General features: G+C 33.5%; 1 protein-coding gene across 1 annotated transcript in view; it reads right to left on the bottom strand.

The window, feature by feature from the left end:
* Positions 1-1443: 1443 nt before the first annotated feature.
* The window catches only part of LOC129231082 (uncharacterized), a 58791-nt gene continuing 37061 nt past the window's right edge, over positions 1444-23173 (bottom strand). Inside the window, exon 2 of the mRNA XM_054865328.1 lies at positions 1444-2203. Coding sequence (XP_054721303.1) covers positions 1596-2203 — 608 coding nt within the window. The 3' untranslated portion in view covers positions 1444-1595. The remainder of the gene's footprint in view (positions 2204-23173) is intronic.

The following is a 23173-nucleotide window of genomic DNA, read 5'->3' as shown; positions in this document are numbered from 1 at the left end:
CTTCAAAAAAGAATTGGCCTGTAATTCTGAAATTAGCAACATCACACGGGTGTGGAGAGATCTCTTATGGGCCTGTCGAGAATTATCTCTGCAGCAGACATTTTTTTTTTTTTTTTTTGTTTCTTGACGGCAGTCCGACAAATGAAAGTGTGCCTCGTTACATACAATAATGTTATTTCCATGCCGTAAAAGCAATTAAAATGGTAGACAACACACTACTCAAGGCCACAACAATGACTAACGACACAGCATTAGCTCCAGAGAAACTGTGGTGTCAAATTTAGAAGTTATTTCTGTCGCACCCTGTACTTAGCAGTATTTTAAGAATTTTTGCATTTAGTTTTATAATTAAAAATGGTTTAAGAATGATAGATATTGAATTAAATGTCGTCTAATATTTTTAGTATAGTTTTTACTAGTGGTAGCGGAAGTAGAGACTTACTTTTAGTGTACAAGAAACTTACAAAGCGATACATACAACTTTTATGTACATACATTTAAAAATATAAAAATAGGATGCACAACAGTAAGCAAAAATATCTGTAGTTTGATGAAATACAACAATTATGTAATAACAAAAATCTCTAGCATCACATTTTGAATCACGCGAAATTTTTCTTTTGCAGCATTGCGTTTTGTTTAACAAGTGCGTTAGAAGTGATGTTTGCTGAATCCATTTGAAGATTGTAAAATCTTCCACACTTTTTCGCATGCTTGAGTGGGCGCATTCAGTGGGGGAACAGGAATGAAACTACACAATCAAGAAGAGGAGAAAATTTTACATCCATTTTGTAAGCAGAGTCGTCCAACTTGGAAGGCGCCTCTTTCACAAACACGTAATCAACTACTTGCAAGAAGAAAATGAACACATGGTTAATTTTTATTCCGAGTAGGTAATCAACACATAAGAGAATGGAATTCACTCTAATAATTTTGAAACTACTCTATATAAATTTTGTACAATATCAGTGATAAAATTTTTGAAATCAGTAGATTCTGGAAGCATATTAAAAGCATGAGCATGAACAGTTAATTAAAAAACATCAATGAGTTGAGGTTGGGCATCAAGTAAAAAAATTGTAATCAAAATTGTATAATCTCAATACTAAACCGCTACTTCAGTTTCCCTTGAGACCATTTTATATAATAATGACAATAATAATAACGAATTGTGAAATTTGAAGGTATTGTTTCTTATTGCGAAGAAGTTTCCATAAAACATAGTAAAATATATCTATCGGCAACGATATATAAAAACAATCAGTACAATATGGTTTTAAAATTACGTTTGTAATGAAATGAGAGATTTTAAATTCCTGTATTATTTCATGACCGCTAAATCTGAGAGTTCATCTTTAATATTCAATATTAATTTCATGCATGTGTTTTTACATGTTCAACATGTATTTGTCTTTCACAATAATTTAAAATTTCTCTCATTTTTAATAAGTTCTTTAACTGTTAAACTTCAACGTCGGAAAAGTTTCGATGCAATTATTTGTTTACCCACACTTTTGCGTGTAGAAATTGGCAAAACTCCTCCGTAGTTCTTTGGTATTTATTCATGTACATGAGTTTATACAAAGTTAGTTTTCTTACTCATCCATATTTTCCTCCTGCGTTTCATCCGTCGTGCCCGACGGCTCATCATTTGATTCTTCGTTCTCTTCTAAATCGTCTTGGGCATCTTCATCTTTATTTTCATTTGTTGCTTCATCATTTGCTTCGGCCTCTTCAGTTTCATTTTCCTCGTCATCTGCCTTCTCTTGCTCTGAATTTTCTTCTTTTGCCTCACTGTCTTCAGTTTCTTCATTTACCTCCGCTTCTGTAGTTTCTTCCTTTTCTTCAGCGCTTTCTTCTTTTTCTACATTATCATCACTATTTTCTGCGTCTGCAGTGTCCGGCACATTTTCTGTACTGTCCTTTGTATCTTCCGAGGCATCAGCAATTTCCTCAGTATCTTTGTCGTCTGCATTTTCTGTATCTTCGTTTTCTGTGGCCTCTGGGGATTCGTTTTCATCAGCTTCTTTTTCCTCTTCATCGGCTGTTTCATCGTCATTTTTCTCATTTGTTTCGTCCTCACTTGCTTCTTTGGCATCTTCGGTAGTATCTTCGGAGTTTTCTTTTGTGTCAGAAGAATCTTCTGTTTTGTCCTCAAATGGATTTGAGTTTATAACAGCATCAAGGGCTGCAGCTCCTTTCTCTGAAAGGAAAAAAAAATGCGTATTGAATGCATGAACATAAAACATGACATTTAAGCTCGGATAGTTTGAAGCGCTTTTGCTCTCTTCTAAGTGTTTGTCATTGCGAGTATTTAAATACATTAAAAACAAAACTGCCGTTTCGTAAAAGCAACTGAGTTTCACAAGAAAATAATGAAAAATCATTTTCAACTACTCAATAACAATTTAAAAGGCTGCACAAATACATTTTCATTTATAAATTTAAAAAAAAAAGACTAGCTTCTTTTATTTAAAAACATTAATAGGTGCTTAAAATTCTGTAGATTCATACAAACATATATTTTTAGCTTTTAGCAAAAAAGACACATCTTGATAAGTTAACTTTTGGCTGAACTTCTAAATATTTGCTTCGTTCTCCTTTAATACTTGCACTTTCTGCATCCCAGAGATTGGCATTTCTACAACTTAATGTATATAAGTAAATTTATGAATGCATATAACTTTATTGTAAATCTACTAAATAATCCTTAGAGGAAAGAAAATTAAAATTTAATGCACGCCTTTGTTGTTTAGGTGGGCAGTCAAAACTCTCCGTAGGAAAGGATCTTCCATAATGGTTTCATATATTTTGCAGCATTGTCATTAGTTTCCAAGTACTGTGCAGAAGCGTTTGACGTTTGAAAGTTAATAAAAAAATAGAAACATTTCTTGAAATATTTTTTTAAACATAATGTTAAATCCGCTACATCTGAAATTCTAATTTTATTACGTTTCTCAAACTTTTGGGGTAGTAAATTCAACCATTTTCCCTTTACTTTAAAAATAAGTAGTAAAAAAAAGCTTTTTTTCATCTGCTTGTATTATTTAGTTTCTTCCTTAGTTCTAAGCTCCTATTTATGCACCCAAACTTCTTTTTCTACGGTGAGTAGAAATCGCATTAAAAAAAAATCGCGCAAAAAAAATTCGTTCGTTTTATAAATATTTTCGCCCGTTTTATAAATACTATCTTCAATTGAATCCCAATCTGATTGAAATTTTCATACACCGCACAAAAAAAATCGCACACAAAAGACCGCACAAAAAGAGGTTTGGGTGTACATATAAAATACTTTACACTACTTTTTATTCGAACATTTATGCACTTTCGCGCCCGCGCGTATCATGTACGACTCTCAAAAATGTAGACAAGTGTGGCGGATGGCAGAGTCTTAAGTGGGGGGGGGGGACGACAATCTTTCATGCAATATACCGACAACCGGGTTATGACAGCCAGAGTTTTGTTCTTGTTATGAACTCATCAATCTGGAAAAGTCATTTATCGAACTGAACATCCTCACTTCAGCTCGGAAATGGCCTATTTCAGACTGATGTCTAAAACAAAGACGAAACTGCAGTCTCTGGATGTCATAACCGGGCTGCGTGTAGAGGACATTTTTTAAGGAAGGTGTGAGAGGAAGTTTTCATATATCTTTAAAATAATTCAACAGCATAAGAAGGTAAAGATCCTAGTTTCCTTTTTACCAAGATCGAGTTTCTATTTCGATCATCAGATTAATAATTACACTCCTGTTTGTGAAAATTGCAACACCACGAAGGACTTACCCGAGTGAGCTGAAAATTGCAGGAAATGTAAAGTAGGGCATGATATGCAAATGATTAGAATTGCAGACCAGTAGCGCATGCGTATGCTGAGCAGCCTCCTCTGAACGGCGGATCGAACCGAATATAAATAGACGGCTGTAGCGAGGCGTGTATGATTATCGATGGTCATATGCTAGAGTAAACGTTAACTGAATCTTTACTATGCCTCTTCGACGAAAGAAGGTGAAATTTGAGCAAATTTCGGAGTTTGAACGGGCAGAATCGTCGTCTTTCGTGAAGCTGGATTGTCTTATCGTGCAGTAGCCGCTCGTGTGCAGCGTAACAGCAGCACAATCATGCGTGTTTGGAAGCAGTGGACGAACGAGGGTCGGACAGCTCGGAAATCTGGGAGTGGACCCCAAAATGTGACGTCAGCTCACGATGACAGACACCTGTTGCGTATGGCGCTGACGGACCACACAGCTTCTTCTAGACAATTGGCAGCACAGTGGTCAACAGCTACAGGTGTTTCATTGTATGCTTCATCAATTCGCCGACGTCTGCTGCAGCGTGGGCTGCGCGCAAGGATTCCTTTATACAGGATTCCTCTCACGCAAAACCACCTGCTACAATGGGCCAATGTGCATAGGAACTGGTGCGCTAATTGGCAGCACCTCGTCTTTTCTGACGAATCTCGCTTCAATTTGTGGCACCATGATGACCGAATTCGTGTCAGGCGCTATGCCGGTGAAAGCACATTCCGGAGTGCATTATCGAATGCCACAGTGGACGAACACCCGGAGTTATGGTCTGGAGTGCCATAGCATATCATGGACGATCACAATTGCTACGAATTGTGGGCAATTTGAACAGTACCCGATAAATAAACGAAGTTTTACAGCCCCAAACTATTCCTTTTCTGCAAGGATTGCCAGGAGCTGTATTCCAGCAGGATAATGCCCGTCCACATGTCGCCAGGACTGTCAAATCCTACCTTGATTCGCAGCAGGTACAGCTTCTTCCTTAGCCTGCATATTCCCTGGATATGCCACCGATTGAACAATTGTGGGATTTCGTTGGGCAGAGTCTCGCTCGTGATCCTCGTCCTGTTGCTTCGACAGACGAACTTTGGTTGCGCATACAAACAATATGAAATACTCTTACGCAGCCAGATATTCAAACTTCGTTTCACTACAGGCCGAGTCGTGTAGCAGCTCTTATTGCGGCGCGTGGTGGCCACACAAAAGACTAACTTCTATCTCTTTTTATTGTTTGTTTGGTTTGAAAATGTAATCATTTATTTGTAACATTACCATTCAACTGTGTATTAAATTTCATTCAACTATGATGCTTCCTTCATGGTGTTGCAATTTTCACAAACAGGAGTGCATATCATTTTCCTTACACTATGAATTGTCTGTTACGTTATGGACTGACTGACACACTCACATTTTCCCACCTCAAAACCTTATTTTCAATTTTAGTTAGTTTTAGAAAAAAAGATTTTTTTTTCGGAATTACATTGAACATTTCGTTACGCATTAGTCTCAAACGTATTTGATGTTTTCATTGTGTTTATAATATTGAATTAATTTTTGTAATTACATTTACTTACCTCGTTACAATTCTAGTTTCAATGTGTATTTAATATTTTAATTTATGTTTGGAATATAGAATTAAAATATAGAGATTGTTTTGTGATGACTTTTAATCACTTCGTTACGCATTTGTTTCAGTAGCATTTATTTGCTATTTTACATTTATAATATTAAATTACAACATAGATCTTATTTTTGTAATTACATTTAATCTATTCATAACGCATTCGTTTCAATATTTATTTAATGTTTTAATTTGTGTTTATAATTCAGAATTAATTTTTGTAATTACATTTAATCACCTCGTTTCAGTTATGGATTTACAATGTATTTAATATTTTAATTTATATTTGGAATACAGAATTAGAATATAGTATTTATTTTTGTGATGACCTTTAATCAATTCGTTACGCATTCGTTTCAGTATATATTTACTATTTTATATTTACACATCAAATTACAAATAAAATTTCTTTTTGTAATTACATGTAATCACTTCATTACGCATTTGTTTCAATATATTTAATGTTTTAACTTGTGTTTATAATTCAGAATTTATTTTTGTAATTACATTTAATCACCTCGTTATAGTTATAGTTATATATCAATTATAGTTTTCAAATATATTTAATATTTCAATTTATGTTTGGAATATAGAATTAATTTCCGTGATGACTTTTGATCACTTCGTTACGCAGTCATTTCAATACATATTTATTTACTATTTTATATTTATAATATCGAATTACAATAAAGAATTAATTAAATCATTTATTCACGCAATATTTTGTAACAATGTAACTAATCTTTGTTTCATAAACGGTTTGATAATTCGTTGCTTCTTATTCATTCTTCCGTTCTGGAAGAAATGTCCCACTAATAAACAATACTGGTTTCCGCTTATTTCTACAGATCCATAACTATGTTTAAGAAAAAAAAGTTATTATTTTCTTCTTTGTTTTGAAACCTTAACATGACATAAGTTTGCATCAATTCAACCTTGAAATTACGTGTTTTAGAGCAAAGAAAACTATAAAAGCAGTCTTTTCTTTTTTTTTCTAGGTCAAAAAAGCTGCAGGGAAATCTCAAAAGAGGCATTTGTAATTGCCCTTAATATTAAGTAACCAATATCCTGTCACGGCATTAAAAGTTAAGGATTTTGTCACGACATTGATTTTTTTTTCTTTTGAATTCATAGTGCAATGTTTTCTTCCTCCGTGATTTCAAATTTTGCGGAATTCATAGCAGGGTCACGTACCTACGCGTGATTAAAGCTGATTATTGCATATCTTGTATAAGATTTACTAAGCGTTTGACCTTGGGGACATTTAAACTGGGAAATGACAAAAAGTTTTTATACACGCCCAAATGCCATTTAACTGTTAGTTCAAGTTTCCTGGAAAAGTCATAGTGAGGCAAAAAACTTATTATACAGAGAAAGTTTTGCTTATATAATGAATTAGCTTTGCATAATTATAACCATTTCTACAGTATTATCTTTGATTGATCGAACCATTCAACAGATCATTAACGAGTGCAGTCAAACCTGTGTAAATTGACCACTTTTGCGGTGCTGTAATTTAGTGGTCAACTTAGACAGGCGGTCAACTCATAGATGTTTATTTATATGAAACTAGCAGTACTCGCACGGTGATGCCCGTGCTAAGAATTCAAAGGAAGTCCGTTGAATGAAAAAAAATCCACGCCCCCCCCCCCCCCTTTTGATGTGAAATGATCATTTTTCTTCAACTAAAATGCGTATACACCTTTTCAAAAAATCTATTAAAGTTTCTCAATTTAAAACTATACGCCAAAAAACATAAAAATATTAAAAGTAGCTTTAAAATTCAAAATCTTCCCTCAACTGTAAAGTTCATCGCTTAACGCGCCAAGCAACCACGCTACCGTTACCCTGCCCTTTTGCGAATGAAGCGGTTTTTTGCTGCAAAATAGAAAAAAATTCTTTCTTCTGCAAATTCTGTTAAAAATCAAAATCACATTCTACTAAAGATACAAAATATGCTCTACTAAAGATACAAAACAAGCTGCAATAGAGCTGATACTCACCCGGAAACTATCACAAAGTGTTAAATAGAAAAACTTCTAAATAAACAGAAAAAGAAAGAGCAACGTGAAATATTTCTTTATTAGACGCATAAATGATTTCACCGCGACTTACCTCTAACGAGACATTAGTTTTGAAAGTTAGCTATTTCAGGCATGAAAAGTTGATAAAAGTGTTCCAGATTGAAAATAATTGTGGGTTTAGGTTTTGTGTAAAGTACAAATCATGCTTCGATATAAATAGAAGAAATTCATTTTCGAGGAATTATTCGATCGGAAAGTAAATTTCTTCATTTACAACGATTCTTTCCTCGCTGAGTCAGAAACTCATTACCAAATCTCAGAAAATTTTCTTCAATTCGACGAAAGGTTTACTCGGAGAATTTTTCACAGAGCAGTTTTATCAAATATGGCGAAAATTTCGTAAGATTTGAGTATGCGTTTCTAAATGTGTAGACATAAAAAGTCCACAAAATAAAAAAAGAAAGAAAGAAAAAAGTGGTTATGCTTTTACAAAGTTTTATTCTCTAACTTAAAAACTAGAAGAGGAAGTGGTCTAAATACGGGCTACCTGCTCAAAATGGGGAAAAGGGGTTGTGCACAGTCATAAAAATGGGAGAACAGGACTAGGCAAAATATTAGTGAACTAATGGTCTTGACTGCTGACCCATATGCTTAGTTGAGAATTATTTCATTGGAAAAACCTACTTTTGAGGAAATGAAAACTTTTCAAGGCATGTGAAACTAAATTTCTCCCTCTTAAAGTTGCGCAGTAAAGTTAGTGGTTTCCACCTCACAAGAAAGTAGATGACATGCGCTTCTTGTAAGGCACTTGTTTGGAACTACTTGTTTGTTTAGTAGTGGCTGCTGACACCATCATCTTGAAGTACTGAGTGGTCCAAAAACAGGCTACCCGTTTTTTTGGACCAAAAATGTTAGCTCGTTTTTTGACCATGCAATTATTGGTTTTTGCTGTTATGAATTATGCTAATTGATAGGCTTTTATAAAGTATGGGGAGGTGGTGGCTGATTCTTTCTCTTTCAACCTGTTTTCAGGATGCCCTCAACCGAAAACAAATACGAAAAATAAACAATAAAATAGGATAGAACCTAGACGAGACATTTAGAAATCCTTTCAGGAGGTTTGCAAACATAATATAAGGACTTTGAGGACAAATAAATCTTTCCTTGTTTATTGGGATACGAGTCAAACTTTATGCAATAAAAAGGAAGAAAATAAAAGGAAGAAATGTTGATTTAAATTTTCATTACGAGTTTCCGACGTTGACGAAACATGATTTTCAATAGTCCTGAATAAATATCTTTCAATCGTTTCAAGGAAAGGAAGGAAAAAAAAGTAGTTCCTTTAACATTTGCACACCGCCCCAGCTATAGCTTGTATGACAGCTTCCGGGGATTTTAATTTCCTCTTATGTGAGTTTTTTAAATCAAATGTGAGCATGGTTACAACTACAACGTTCGCGAATCACGTATAAAATATCCCATAAAGTTCTTGAGCAAAAACTACATGTTTTTATACATTTATTACGAGATAACTTATTTCTATGCAAGCAGCCCGTATTTGGACCACTGCTTGAAAATCGTGTTTTTACTTTTTTTTTGAAATCGTGTAGTTTTAGACAACTAAAACCGATTTTTTTGCTTTTTAAAATCCTAATATATCTTCAAGAATGTTTCCAAGTGTTACTGGCGTAAAAACTATTCGTTTTGAGCAAACAGGTAAATCGGTAGGTACTAAAACGAAAGTGGTAGCCCATTTTTGGACCACTTCCTCTATCAGGAGAACGGGTAGAAGAAGACTTGTTATTTTTGAGCCACAAAACGTGCTTGATTATGCACTTTCAAATGAACACCATTCAATTGTATTAGGAAACGTTGTTTAGCCCAAATAAACAGATTTCAGAATACACGTGTTTCGGGGTTTCAAGCAACCCCTTTTTCAATTCAAAGGTGTGAGCTTCTAGATAAAGACACCCAGTAAAAGCAATGACAATGGACAGCAGACAGCTTAAATATCAAAATAAGCAATTAACAAAAGCAAAACAAGACAAAAATGGAACTCAAAGTCAAAATTTATTGCATGATTCCCTCCCAGAGAATGCCTCTGCGATTACAATATTCGGTTTGGTTTTTGGTCATAAGAGAACAAACCGACAGCTTCAAAACCCCTTCAGAGTTAAGAGAGCGGAAAAACCCGAATGATGACCTTATGTACCAAGCAAGGAGTCATTTTTGGCGGTAAAGTGAGAGAATAAAACTGTTTTACTTTGATTTTTGTGGTATTATTGACGATTGTCAGTCCAAATAGACTGATATTATGCGCAAAGTACAAGGTTGTGGTTCCCCGTATTTGTTCTGGGGGTGTAGGATGCAAACATTTTGTGTATATAAGCTATAAAGAAAAAAAAGTGAAAATATTAAAGAACATAGCAGGGCAAAGTGAAATGGTAAAATATTTTTACAGTGCCACCTAACAATATTTTTACTTTAACTCCCTAAACAAAAATATGAATGAAATTTGAAAAGCAAAGTGAAATAGAGGGCAAAGTGAAATGCTAAAATAGTAATTTCGCAATTTGCAGTACCACCTACCTAGCAGTATTTTAACTATGTTCTTAAATATATAGTTGTTGCCCGTCAAACAATAAACTGCTCTAAAGATCAAGGCACATAATTACGCTAATCAATTTCAAAATTTGCAACCCACATTGTAATATTTTGTGATGTATCAGAAGCAATTTTTGTTACTATAAACTGATAAAGTATTGTTATTACCATTTTAAATATTAATTGACATCAACTGATTTCCAGTGCAGTTCTTGTTTAATTAGTCTTAGACATGTTTTTATTTAAATGTTTAACACAGTTATTCAAGTACTCGCGGAGCAGAGTGAAATAGTTCATGGACAGACAACGCCTTTCCCAAGACAAAATGTATCTTCATTTTCAATCATTTTTATTGGTATTTTACTGATGAAAGAATCACTAAATTGATTCTAATGTTTTCCCAACTTTATTTTCTTTTATCTATAAACTAATTTTAGGTGCTCAAAGTTCCCATGATGTCAACTCCTTCAATAAAGACAAAATTGATGATTGATTCGGTGTTCAAAATCGATTCAACTGTTTTTGGGAATGACAACGTAAAAGAGAATGCAATCAAACGGCCCAACCCTTGAGATAAATTTAGAACCGATATTTCTCTCCCAGTAAAAATACCCCATAAAATGAGCGAACAATCTGTTATCTGGCAGCTTTTTCCATAAAAATACTACATTTCTAACGAAACTTTTTACACTTACTACTCATCTAATGAGCGAAAAGACGCATTAATATGCTAGTCTTACATTTTATGCGTTTGAGAAAAAAGAAATATGTCATTGTTATAAATATCTCTCTTAAAATCCTGCCAGCTCTATATTTTGACACAGCACTTATGTTTTATAAATCACTAATTTATTTTTTAATCGATACTGGGTTGTATAAATCCTGCTGGATATAATGATTTTTTGAGAAGTGATGCAATTTAAAGCACCTTATAATTAGCAAAAGAGACCTAAAAACACAAATTGGAGTTCAAGACGTAGTTAAAATACTAAGGTTAAATTTGTCAACTTATTATTCTTTTACAGCAGTGTTTAGGGATTGCAGTACCGGACCAAAAACTCAATACCGGTATTCGGTATTTTTAAAACATGACATCGGAATACCGGTATTTAAAATTCCTCCAAAAATGCTTGAAAACATATCGTATCGTTGCCACATTTCATAATTTTGTACAAAAATTGTGTTATTTATGAAAACGCATTGTGAACAAATACATATAAAATGAAGGAACCAATGTCATAATAAAAAATCAATAATATTAAAAAGCATAATGCATCTATTGAATTGTCTCTAAGCCTGGAACTCATTTTAGTACTCAACTTTCCTACAGTTGAAAATACTCTTTCTGATTTCACGCAGGTCGGTGGTACTGTTAACAATGCGCGATACACACCTCCTCTAATTGTCTGGAAGTCCTTCATCTTCAAATATTTCGGTCTCCTGTGCGTTATTTTTGGATAAATCCTTTTGTCTGTGTGTGTGTTCTTTTTGTATTGTGTATATTATTATTATTATTGTTTTGAATTTATAGCTAGTTGTAATTTCTTTCCAAGAGACGAAACTTTTCCAATACGAACATCATTTTTTCTTGAGCAGGAGAGGTTTCTGTTTGCTTTTTATTAGCCAATTGGTTTGAAATTTATGATAAATTTGACTAAATTTGATCTTGTTAGCTTCTCTTATTCTTTTTCGCTTTCTTTTCAAACATTTTTACAATCATAATTATGTAAATATCTGAAAATATGTTTCAATTGATTATGATTTACCTATATGCAATTTTTCAAGGCACTACATAATTTCTAAATATTATCTTGCCAACTATAAATCCAAATAAAGCGAAACAGGACAACAAACCAACAATGGTGACAACAAATTACCATTTGTTATGCTAACAAGAAAAGTTTTTATCAAAATTTAGTACAGTTGAGACAAATATTTTTTAAAAAAATCATAAAGTTTTACTGCAATTGATGGTTGGTATTAATTGTTCACAGGACAAATGCATTCAAAATTACACTCGAAATTAACTTTCACTAAAGGGAAAAAGAGTGATCAGGGAAATGGAAAAAATAAAAACATGGTGCACAAAAGCGCACGAAAATGCGATTCATCTCACCATCTAGTAATAACACTATCATTTTGCAATCTTTCCGCTCCTTTTGTTTAATGATAATTCTATTAGTTGGTACTTTTGAAGCCAAATTTTTGCATCAATAAATTGATTTTGGTTCTGTATCATGGAAAAAGAAATGCAAATTTTAAATATAAGTAGATTTTTCATAAGTTAAATTGATTTGTTTTTAATTGAAACTATTATTATTTTTAGCTAATAACCAAAACACCGGTATTTTACCTCAGCAAATACCGGTATTACGAAATTGCAAAATTGCTCGAAATAGCGGTATTGCAGCCACTAGGCGTATCGAAAACCGAAAGGAACATACAAGTTCAGATTTTAGTTTTTATTTAAAGAAAGCTGTGCTAAATCAATCAATTTTCTTGAGAGATAGTGAGTTTAGACTAAGCACTTACCAATATCAATGTATATATATATACACACACACACATATATATATATATATATATATATATATATATATATATATATATATATATATGTGTGTGTGTGTGTGTGTGTGTGTGTGTGTGTGTGTGTGTGTGTGTGTGTGTGTGTGTGCGTGTGTGTGTATACGTATCTTCTTTCAGTTTTAGCTTTCAGAAAATCTCTACTAATAGTTAATAATCTATAGCACAATTTGCCTATATTGATGCGCAGTGAAATAGTAGATATTTAATTAAGACTAAAAACATCACAAGTTCTAAGTTGCTGTAGTAACCAATTGATGCGAATGATTGTTTATTTTGAAGTCATTAATCTCTGTCTGTTGCCATAGGGATTTTAAGACTTTTTATTCTTTTCGAGGCGTGAATCCGGAAGCAAGTTTTTCCCCCGTCAAATTTCTAAGAAAGAATTCAAGTAATAATACTTTGCGATGACTAAAGCAGTTAGTTTCTTCGAAAACTGTCTGATAGCATTGATCACACAGTTCAAATTCATTTTTACAAAAATCGATAAAGAATTTATTTTCTGAGGAGCGGTTGCGTAAAGCGAATGATAGAAAAAATAATTTATTTCTGAAAGTAATTCACGTTTTTCAAAGTAATATGTAGTGAAATGATGATAAATTTATCATGTATTCTTCACAATTAGGATATAATTAATGTCCATTTCCTCTTAAAATAAAATAAATAAATCCAGAATTTGTTGTTCTGTCTTAATTTTTTTAAATTGAGTGTTATAAAATGTTTAAAAAGTGCGCTGTAATTTTATACGTTTTTTCTTTGAACTAATATCAAGCGAAAATACAAAAATCATTAAAAATAAAATTTATGTTTGTATATTTGGTATATATTCCTTGAAATGAAAGTAAAGTACTAAGGTATCCATTACCTAAAAATTTTGGAACTCGCTGAGCAATATATTTAAGAGCATTGGTATTTCAATACATGTTGGCTTTAAGAACCCTAATAATTTTCGTTTACCTAGATATCCAGGAGGATAAAGCATATCGCTCATATGCGATTCTAGTGACACATTAAAAAAAATAAAAAAATAAAAAAACAGTATTGGATGAAATTAGGGCTTTACGCAGTACTACTTTTAACGGTTTTTTTTCTTTTTTACGTGCAAAACATTTGCAATGCAAATGCAATGTTTACAGAGTTTTTTTATGGCCTAAATTTATAGTGTATTAGTGTAGTGTAGAATTAAAGCTTGAAATTTTTTTTTCTAAACTATGAAACTTTTATGATGTGCCACCATTAAATACGTCGTTTATACGCCACCACCAGGTGCGCACCGAACTTAAATTTTATTGGAGGGGGGGGGGAGGGGCGGATTTTGAATTTTGAATTTCGCGTAACGATACGGGTTAATGATCCTTATATATTACTTCTGCAGCCTGTTTTTTGTTCCTACGCGAGATCTTCCGCAATTCTTGATCGATTTCTTTGATTTACATCTCATTTTAAAACTGATCGTGCAGGCTAATGACGAAAAATAGACCCACGGTCTAAAAATTGTTTTTTCTGCCAAAAACAAAAAAAAACATGTTTTAAAGCACCGGAGTGAGGTTTTCTGTTAAATTTATAAGTTTAACTTGCGCTGTGTCCCACAGAACTGAATAGCTCTATCGGCAGAGCGTTCAAATGGTAATCACAGACAGAAGAAAGTGTGTTCGAGGCCGGCCCGGACGATTTGCAGTAAAAAATTAGACAAATATCATGCGTTACATGAGCACAAAGAAGCAATCCTTATATATTATTTCTGTAGCCTGTTTCTTGTTCCTACGCGAGAATTTCCTCAATTCTTGATCGATTTCTTTGATTTACACATCATTTTAAAGCTTATCGTGCAGGCTAATGACGAAAAATAGACACACTGTCTAAAAATTGTTTTTTTTTTCTGTCAAAAACACCTGTTTTAAAGCACTGGACTGAGGTTTTCGGTTAAATTTATTAGTTTAACTTGCACTGTGATCGATAGAGCTGAATAGCTTGATTGGCAGAGCGTTCGACTGGTAGTCAGAAGAACGAGTGTTCGGGCCCAGCCTGGACGATCTGCGTCAAAAAGTTGGACAAATATCACGCATTACATGAACACTTAAAAGCAATAAGTAATACATGTGAGGTAATAAAATAAATGAGATGGAAACGCTCCTTGCTGTTACGAAAACTTGATGCAACCTGTAGAAAAATGATTCTATATTGTAAGTTTCTTTTTTGTTTGCTTGTTTTTAAAGCTTTGGTTCTGGTCAGAAAACTAAAGCATAATGTAAGTGAAAATATAAGTATCAGGTTTAAGATTTCAGACTACAATGGAATAATTTTTTGCTCCGAAAAAAAAATCGCATACTGAAATGTAGATGCTTCTAATGAGTTTTTGACCCTTTGTACAAATTAAAAAAAAATTACTACCCCAAACTGAAATTGGGTTTTTTATTTCGTTAAACTATGAATATTTATTAGAATACGAAGCGAAACACTAAAATTACTAACAACTTGATGAGTAAAATATCATTTTTTCCTTCTTTCGGCAAAAAACAAATCGCCAGTCACATTTTTACTACATTCGAAAAGTTACGCTTAAAAAACGAACGTAGTTCAACTGATTTTGTATCTTAACCGTTCGGTTAAATGATGATCACGTGCTGCCATCTAAGCCATGACGGTTCAAGCAGCAAGCGATAACCAATTGTATAAATTTTCAAAAATAAAAACACTTCTTTTCTATATATTATTTTTGTGGATTATTTTTCGGCCGGTATGCGAGATCTTTTTTATTTCTTGAAAATATTCCCCACTCAGTTTAAAGCTTACCGGGCCGGCTAATGATGAAAATGATGAAAAGTAGACTTACGGTCTAAAAATCAATTTTTCGGAAACGCCCCTTGCAGTTGCAAAACCTAGATGCAGCCTGTAGTTTTTATGCAGATTTTATTTTTAAAGCAAAATTCTAATACAATTTTTTGTGTCGCTTTTGGTGAAAAAATAAAAAATCTTCAATTAACCTGATTTTTTTTTTAATAAAGCTTAAAAACACTGGGCTTTGTTGTTCGGTTAAATTGATAAGTTTTTTTCAGTAGACAGTTCGGCTATAAACTAGCTGAACTTCGGGCCGCCTGGGCTGTCCGCCATTATGGCTAATTATTTTAATATTATGCATTACATGTACTCATAACATACGACAGATAACACACGCAAGGCAATGAAATAAATACGACGGGGAAGCTACTTGGGTGTTTCGACTCCTTTATGCTAGTCCTTTATGCTACAGGCTACAGTTATTATTCAGATACGTTGGCAATTAATTGAAGAGTGTTCTTTCCTTTTTTTATGCTTTGACTCCATTCAGATCACTAAACATAATGTAAACATAAAGAAAGATTTAGAAATTCAGTTCTCAAGGGAATCCTTTTTGTGCAGAAAAACGTTTTCATTGTATGCTGAAATGTATATTTTTCTCATAGCAGTCTTCGGCCTTTTGTATAAATGAAAAAATACTACGCTTAAATTGAAATTACGAGTTTCACCCAGTAAACCTTTAACAATTTATTCGAATGCGATGTAAAATATTAAAATTATTATCAACTTCATTAGTAAGAAATCATTTTCTACTCCTCTGCTTTCAGGGGGGGGGGGGGGTTGCATTTTGTCTACGTTCGAAAAATTACTCTTAAAAAATGGACTCAGTTCTACTGGCTTTGGTTTTGAATTTTAAATGTTCGATTAAAAGAAAGACATGTGCTTGCATTCAAGCCGTAACGGTTAAAGCAGCCTGCTATGCGAAATTGTATCAATTTCCAAAAATAAAAACACTTATTTTCAATCTAATTTATTATTTCTCTAGAATGTTTGTTTCAATTGCTACGCGAGATCTTCTTCATTCCTTAATCAAATTCCTTTTTTTACGAATAATTTTAAAGCGTATCATGCTAGCTAATGACAAAACAGAGAAGCATGATCTATTTTTTTTTTGGCAAAAAGCTTTTTTGCTGATTTTATTAAACAGTGCTTCAATGAATAGCATTCGAAAACGAAGACGCAAATGCTCAGTTGGTTGGAGTGTCGTACTGTTAATCAGAATGGCGGCAATTCAAGTCCGTGCCAATAAATATCTCTTTAATGTTTCTTTTTTTTTCGTCAGATGCTCACATGGGCAGGAATGTATTTGCCACAACCCGTTTTTTCACATGCACAATTACGGCTTTTTCACGAGTCACTCAGTCACACTTTTAATGATATTTATGTTTGCATTGAAAATACGTACAACCAAAAGGTGAGCGATAATCACATTAACACAACGTTGGATTTAACGAGGTTTTGTTGCTGCTGTCTTCAAATTACATGCCTTCTTTTTTGCGTTTACTTTTTACTTCTTTTTACAAAAAAGGAAGAATTGTATTCGCGAAAATATTTTCACTCAAAAATCGACCTTAATTTCCATTTTGCTCACCCCCGAATGAATGTTGAGTTTTTTTTTTTTTTTTTCGACTCGACCACACGTGGATAAGTGCCTATGAATGTATAGAGAAGTGAAACATCCATTTTGACGATTCCCGAGTTAGTTACAACGAGTTTTCTCGTGACGTCTGTATGTACGTATGTGCGGATATGCGGATGGGCATATTTGTGTATGTGCGTATGTATGTCGCATAACTCAAGAACGGTATGTCCTAAAAAGTTTAAATTTGGTACGTAGACTCCTAGTGGGGTCTAGTTGTGCACCTCGCCTTTTGGTTGAATTCGGGTGTTTTTCAGGGGATCTTTTGCCCCTTTTTGGGGGGAAATCATTGTTAATTTCGATGTGAACTCAAGTGGTGTTACAATTTGGCGGACACTTGGCGATACATCGCCAGTCTTTTGGTTGCCAAGATTTGTCGCCAACTTGGCGACAAATTTTTTTTTAAAATCTGGTTTCAATTTGGCCACTGTTGGTGATATTTAGAGAGGAAACTATTGAATCACATTAAAATTGCCAATAATGAGAAAATGACATTAAATTGGAGTAAAAGGAAGTCATGTGAGGCACACATCAGCTCGTTTCCGTTTACTTTAACGTTTTTTTCACCTTTTTCGATTCTTCTTCATAATATTCTTTCTTTAAAATTTTTAAAGAACGAAATGCCACATGAAAGGATTCGAAGCACAGTGCGGAGTTCCGCATGGGTCGACTAGTTAGGTAAAATTTTAATTTTACTTATTGATAAAATTGAGAATAAACATAGTACCATGAAACAGATACCTACATCTAATGAGAAGAGACATTGAGCATCATCATATTTTTTAATTTCAATTCGCAATGCTGACTCTAAATTTGCCGAATCACCAGGCAAAATTTGCTATTAGTCAGTTTATGTGATTTACAAACTATGACTCAATCAATTGTAAAAGGCTTATACACACATACACAGACACACAGACAGACAGACAGACACACACACACACACATATATATATATATATATATATATATATATATATATATATATATATATATATATATATATATATATATATATATATATATATATATATATATATATATATATATATATATATATATATATATATATACAGGGTGTTCCGTTTTAACCTGTAGGCATACTTCCAATAGCAAAAATGTTCAAAATTAGATGCAGGGTTAAGGTATTGAAAGTTTGAAGGCAAAATAAAAATGAGTCAAAAATTACAAAACTTAACTTTTTATACGGGTCTTTCGTCCCCTAAATTATGTTCAGGGAAATACTCTCCATTGAAAAATACTTCCAACATAAAAAGTTTGACATTAGTACGACCAATATTCACCGAGATATGAAACGCAGCGTTTTGTGACTTACACCACTTTACACTCACCGTCAATAACACCTTTTGGGGAAAAATATAGCAGTTAACAAGGGTTTAAAATTATATGTGTACATAGAGTGTGGTTTTTCAAACTGATTGAGGTTGTGCAGTGTGTTTTTGAGTATCATGGTGTAACATTTGCATTTATTTTTTAATAGTAATGAAAAATATAAATGCTTTGTTTTTTTTTAATTCGACAACCTGTCATTCTTCTGAAAGGATGATAAGTTCCAATATCATCTTCTATATGGTCCCTTAAAGCTTTTAACGCAAATATTCCCTTAAATTTTGGTCGCACAAATGTCAAATTTTTTGTGTTAGTAATATCTTTCAGTGGAGATTATTTTCCTAAATATAAGTTATTGGATCTCGGGCCCGTATAAAAAGTTAAATTTTGTATTTTTTGACTCATTTTCGTTTTGCTTTAAACTTTCAATATCTTAACCCATTTTCTGATTTTGAACATTTTTGCAATAGGAAGTATACATCTAGGACTAACGGTTGCTAAAGCAGAGGTCTTGCAGGTTAAAACGGAACACCCTCTATATATATATATATATATATATATATATATATATATATATATATATATATATATATATATATATATATATATATATATACTATTCTTAATGGTTATGTCTTATTCTAATTATGTTCAAGGAATCTAACGTACATTTACTGGAATGAAAATTGTTTTCCAGTTGCATTAAAACCTTTCATTTAGTGCTGAAAAATAGAGTTACAGAGCGCGTTCTTCGAAGCACAAAAAAAAAAAAAAAAATGATTTATCTTTTGTCAAATTTGATGTGAAGCATTTCTACTCACTGAAGAGTGGTTTCGTAGTGAAGTCAATGAAAGCATATTAGCGATTTTCGTGTTGCTAATTTTTACTTAACCTACATGATTGTGAAAGTTATGTTTTGATAAAGCTTAAAGCGCGAGAGTTCTTCGGAAATTCAAATGATAAATCGATTTCGTCTTTAAATTTTCACGAAATGAAACTTCAAAAATATCTGACAACAGATCATGGTTCAGCTCATATAAAGCCCAAACAGTGAGTAATTGCGATTGCATTCATGAAATATGTCATTAAGAGCCAGGAATCACGCAAGCCCCTGTGACCAACGAAGTGGGTAGCAGTTCTATTCATTTTCATCTATTAATAGAAATCCTACTTTTCATGACTTAGGCACTGATTCATAATCATTATCTCAAATGACTCGAGAGAAATGACTACTCAAGAAATGAATTTTACTTTCTGTAGCATATCAGCGAAATTCTTCAGTTGGAACATTAATGTTGACTTTTCGTTTTAAAGGTCATGCATGTTTTTGAAGGAAAAACTGAACTGTTTTGAAAACGGTTGTCTTTCTTTGATGTTTGCATATCATTGTGATTTAGATAGTGAAAGAAAATTTATGATTTGAAAATATGTTTCGGTGCAATGAGTTAATAACTTATTAACTTTAGTTAATAACTTTAATAACCAACAGCATAAAATAATGAACTTCAGCAGTATGTGACTTGGTTCTCAAAGATACACACATGTGGTCAGAGCATGTTTAAATTACTTAGCCTTTTCTCAGTTTTAGTAGGGGACTGTGGAGCAAAGTAAAATTGTTAAGATGTAAAAGAACTCAGCAGTTCCAATTTTGGAGGTTTTAAATATTGTTCGTAAATTTGTTCATTTGGTCAAAATGTTACACAAGTAACCACATTACAACCATCAACTAAAACAAAACTAACTTTTATTAACATAAACAAAATAAAATTAAAACCATAGGAATGGTTCATGCTGGTATTTCAAGAGCCAGCGGCTCCCTTCAAAATCCACATTAATCGAAATCACAAAACCTAAAGCAATCTTTCAATTTAAACTTAAACTTAGGTTTGCTGTAAAAATTTGGTGAGATATTTTCTCGCCAAAAGAAACTAAAAGGGAGATTCAACACACTCCCCCAGGATGAACAATTGAAATGTTCAGCAAAATTCAAATATTCAACTTTTTTTTTAAACATAATAACAATCAAACAAATTAACATACTTACAAACTTGGTGTAAACTTCAAATGAATAACAGCTAACTAAAATATATAACAGTCTGAACTAGACATGAAATAACATAAAGTTCAATTTAAAAGTAAACAGAAATGACATTTTTATGCGGAAGATTTTTTTTTTACTGAGTCACTGACTCAATGTCAAGTTCTAAATTATACAGTAATTGTATAGGTCTCCTCACAACGCCTGAAGGCGTTCGAACAGCACAAGATCTAACTTTTGAGTCTCTGCCGAAAAAAAGGTCTTTAACAACTCCTATTTTCCACATGTGTTTTGGAACCTTGTCTTCATGAACTATAACCACGTCTCCAATTTTGAATTTTGTAGGAGTATCCATTGGAACGATGCGATTTGCAGATCGAAGTTCCAGTAAGTACTCCGTTCTCCAACGCTTCCAGAAATGGTTTAAAATTTGATCTCTGTATCTCAATAATTTCGTGAGGGTCTTTTTGTTGGATTTTGGTTCTGCCACAGAAGGAATATCAGGAAAGAAATTTGGGCGCTTGCCTATCAGAAAATGAGAAGGAGTTAGGGGAAATGGCTCGTTAATTTCATCATACACGTAAGTTAAAGGTCTTCCATTTATAACAGCTTCGATCTCAGTGAGAGTGGTTTGAATCTCTTCATAGCTCAAGCAAAATCGTCCTAAAACTTTCTTCAAGGGCGTTTTGACAGAACGCACCATGCGCTCCCAAAACCCACCCCACCAGCTGGCTCTAGGTACAATAAATTTCCACACAATTCGGTTTTTAGTAAAATACTGTTGAACCTCAGCTTTGGAAATCTTACTCCCAATCTCCTTCAGTAAACTATCAGTTTTGATAAAAGTCTTGGCATTATCACTGTATACAATTTTACAGAGTCCTCTACGTGAAACAAATCTTTTGAAAGCTAAGATGAAGGTTTTAGTGCTGAGGTCAGATGCTACTTCCAGATGAACAGCTCTAGTAACTCCACAGGTGAAGAGCACAATGTAAGCTTTTTCCGGGCCCGATTTAGTTTTGATAAAAATAGGGCCGGCGAAATCAACAGCACAGGTCTCAAATTGGGGGTGATTCAATTATCCTATCCTTCGGTAAAGGAGCAATTTCTTCTTTGCCAGGTCTAACTTTAAATCTTTTGCAAATAATGCAAGATTTCAGCACAGATTTAACATATTTCCTTCCTTTGATGATGTAATATGTTTTTCGAAGACGCGCCAAGGTTGTGGCTACTCCATAATGATAAACTTTTTCATAGGCCTGAAGAATTAGCAGTTTGGTGAATTGTTCCCCGCTCGGGAGTATCCAAGGATTTTTTTCCCTTAGAGGCAGATCAGATAAGCGAAGTCTTCCCGATAAATATAATAAACCATCTTCATCCAATTTAGGGTTTAAATTGTATAAAGGAGAATTTTTATTGATAGGTTCTTCCCGTTTCAGGTCTTCAATCTCAAGAGTGAACACAGTTTGTTGAGTTAACTTTAACTAATATTTTTCCGATTTTGTAATTTCTGCAGTAGTAAGCTCACCTGACAGCTTAGTTTTTTTCTTATTAATGTTATTAAGGAATCTGAAAATCCAAGCGGTGATGTTGTATACACGATTAAGTTTACTAAATTTTCCTAAATCCAGCAATGGTTCTGTAAGTAATTTAACATTGCAGGAAAGCTGAATAGAATTTAATTTGGACCTCTGTTCAATCAAATAATCATTATTGCTGGGAAGAATGTCATGCTTCAGCCACCTTTCTTTAGGCATTGATAACCAATCTGGACCTTCAAACCATAATGTATTTCCTACAAGACTGGTTAAACTTTCCCCTCTGGTCAACAAATCTCCAGGATTGGCTTTCCCTGGAGTAAAATTCCAAGTTCTGGGGTTAGTCAAAGACTGTATTTCTTCTACCCTATTTGCCACAAATGGCTTCCAGTTTATCGGTGAACCCTTTATCCAATGTAGCGCGACAATGGAATCTGACCAAATATGGACATCTAAAACATGAGAACTAAAAACAGTTTTTAAATATTTGCACATCCTAGCAGCTATTATCGCACCCATAAGTTCGAGGCGAGGGATTGTCAAACGTTTTATAGGGGAAACGCTACATTTTGCCCAAACAAGACTGGTCCGAATTTCATTCTCATTTTTGGCACATCGAAAATATGCAACAGCACCATAAGCCTTACGACTTGCATCAGAAAAAATGGGAAGTTCTATGGTATCAAAATTTTCTAAACCCCCGGAAAATATTTACGAGGTATCTCAAACTTGGGTAAATGATCAATTTCTGAACACCAACTTTCCCACTCGTATTTTAGATCATTAGGTAAGTTTTCGTCCCATCCTATACCTCGCTGCCAAGTTTCTTGCAACAAACTTTTCATCCTAACAGTAAATGGTAAAAGAATTCCAAGAGGATCAAATATCTTTAGAACAGTTTTCAAAACAACGCGTTTTGAAAGATTGATTTTACAATCCTCGCGAAAGTCTGGAACGTCAAAATGCAAGCTATCAGAATTGGTATTCCATAGTAAACCCAAGATCTTTAAGGTATCATTACGAAGTTCAGCTGTTTCACACATTCCCTTTTCTTCCCACATTTTTCGAAGTTTTACGGAATTAGTATTAAATTTCCGCAAATTCATTCCAGCTTCTTTAAAAATATCTGA

Source organism: Uloborus diversus, chromosome 10, assembly GCF_026930045.1.
Source record: "Uloborus diversus isolate 005 chromosome 10, Udiv.v.3.1, whole genome shotgun sequence".
In the NCBI taxonomy this organism is placed as follows: Eukaryota; Metazoa; Arthropoda; class Arachnida; order Araneae; family Uloboridae; genus Uloborus; species Uloborus diversus.
This window is presented reverse-complemented; position numbering and strand designations above follow the sequence as displayed.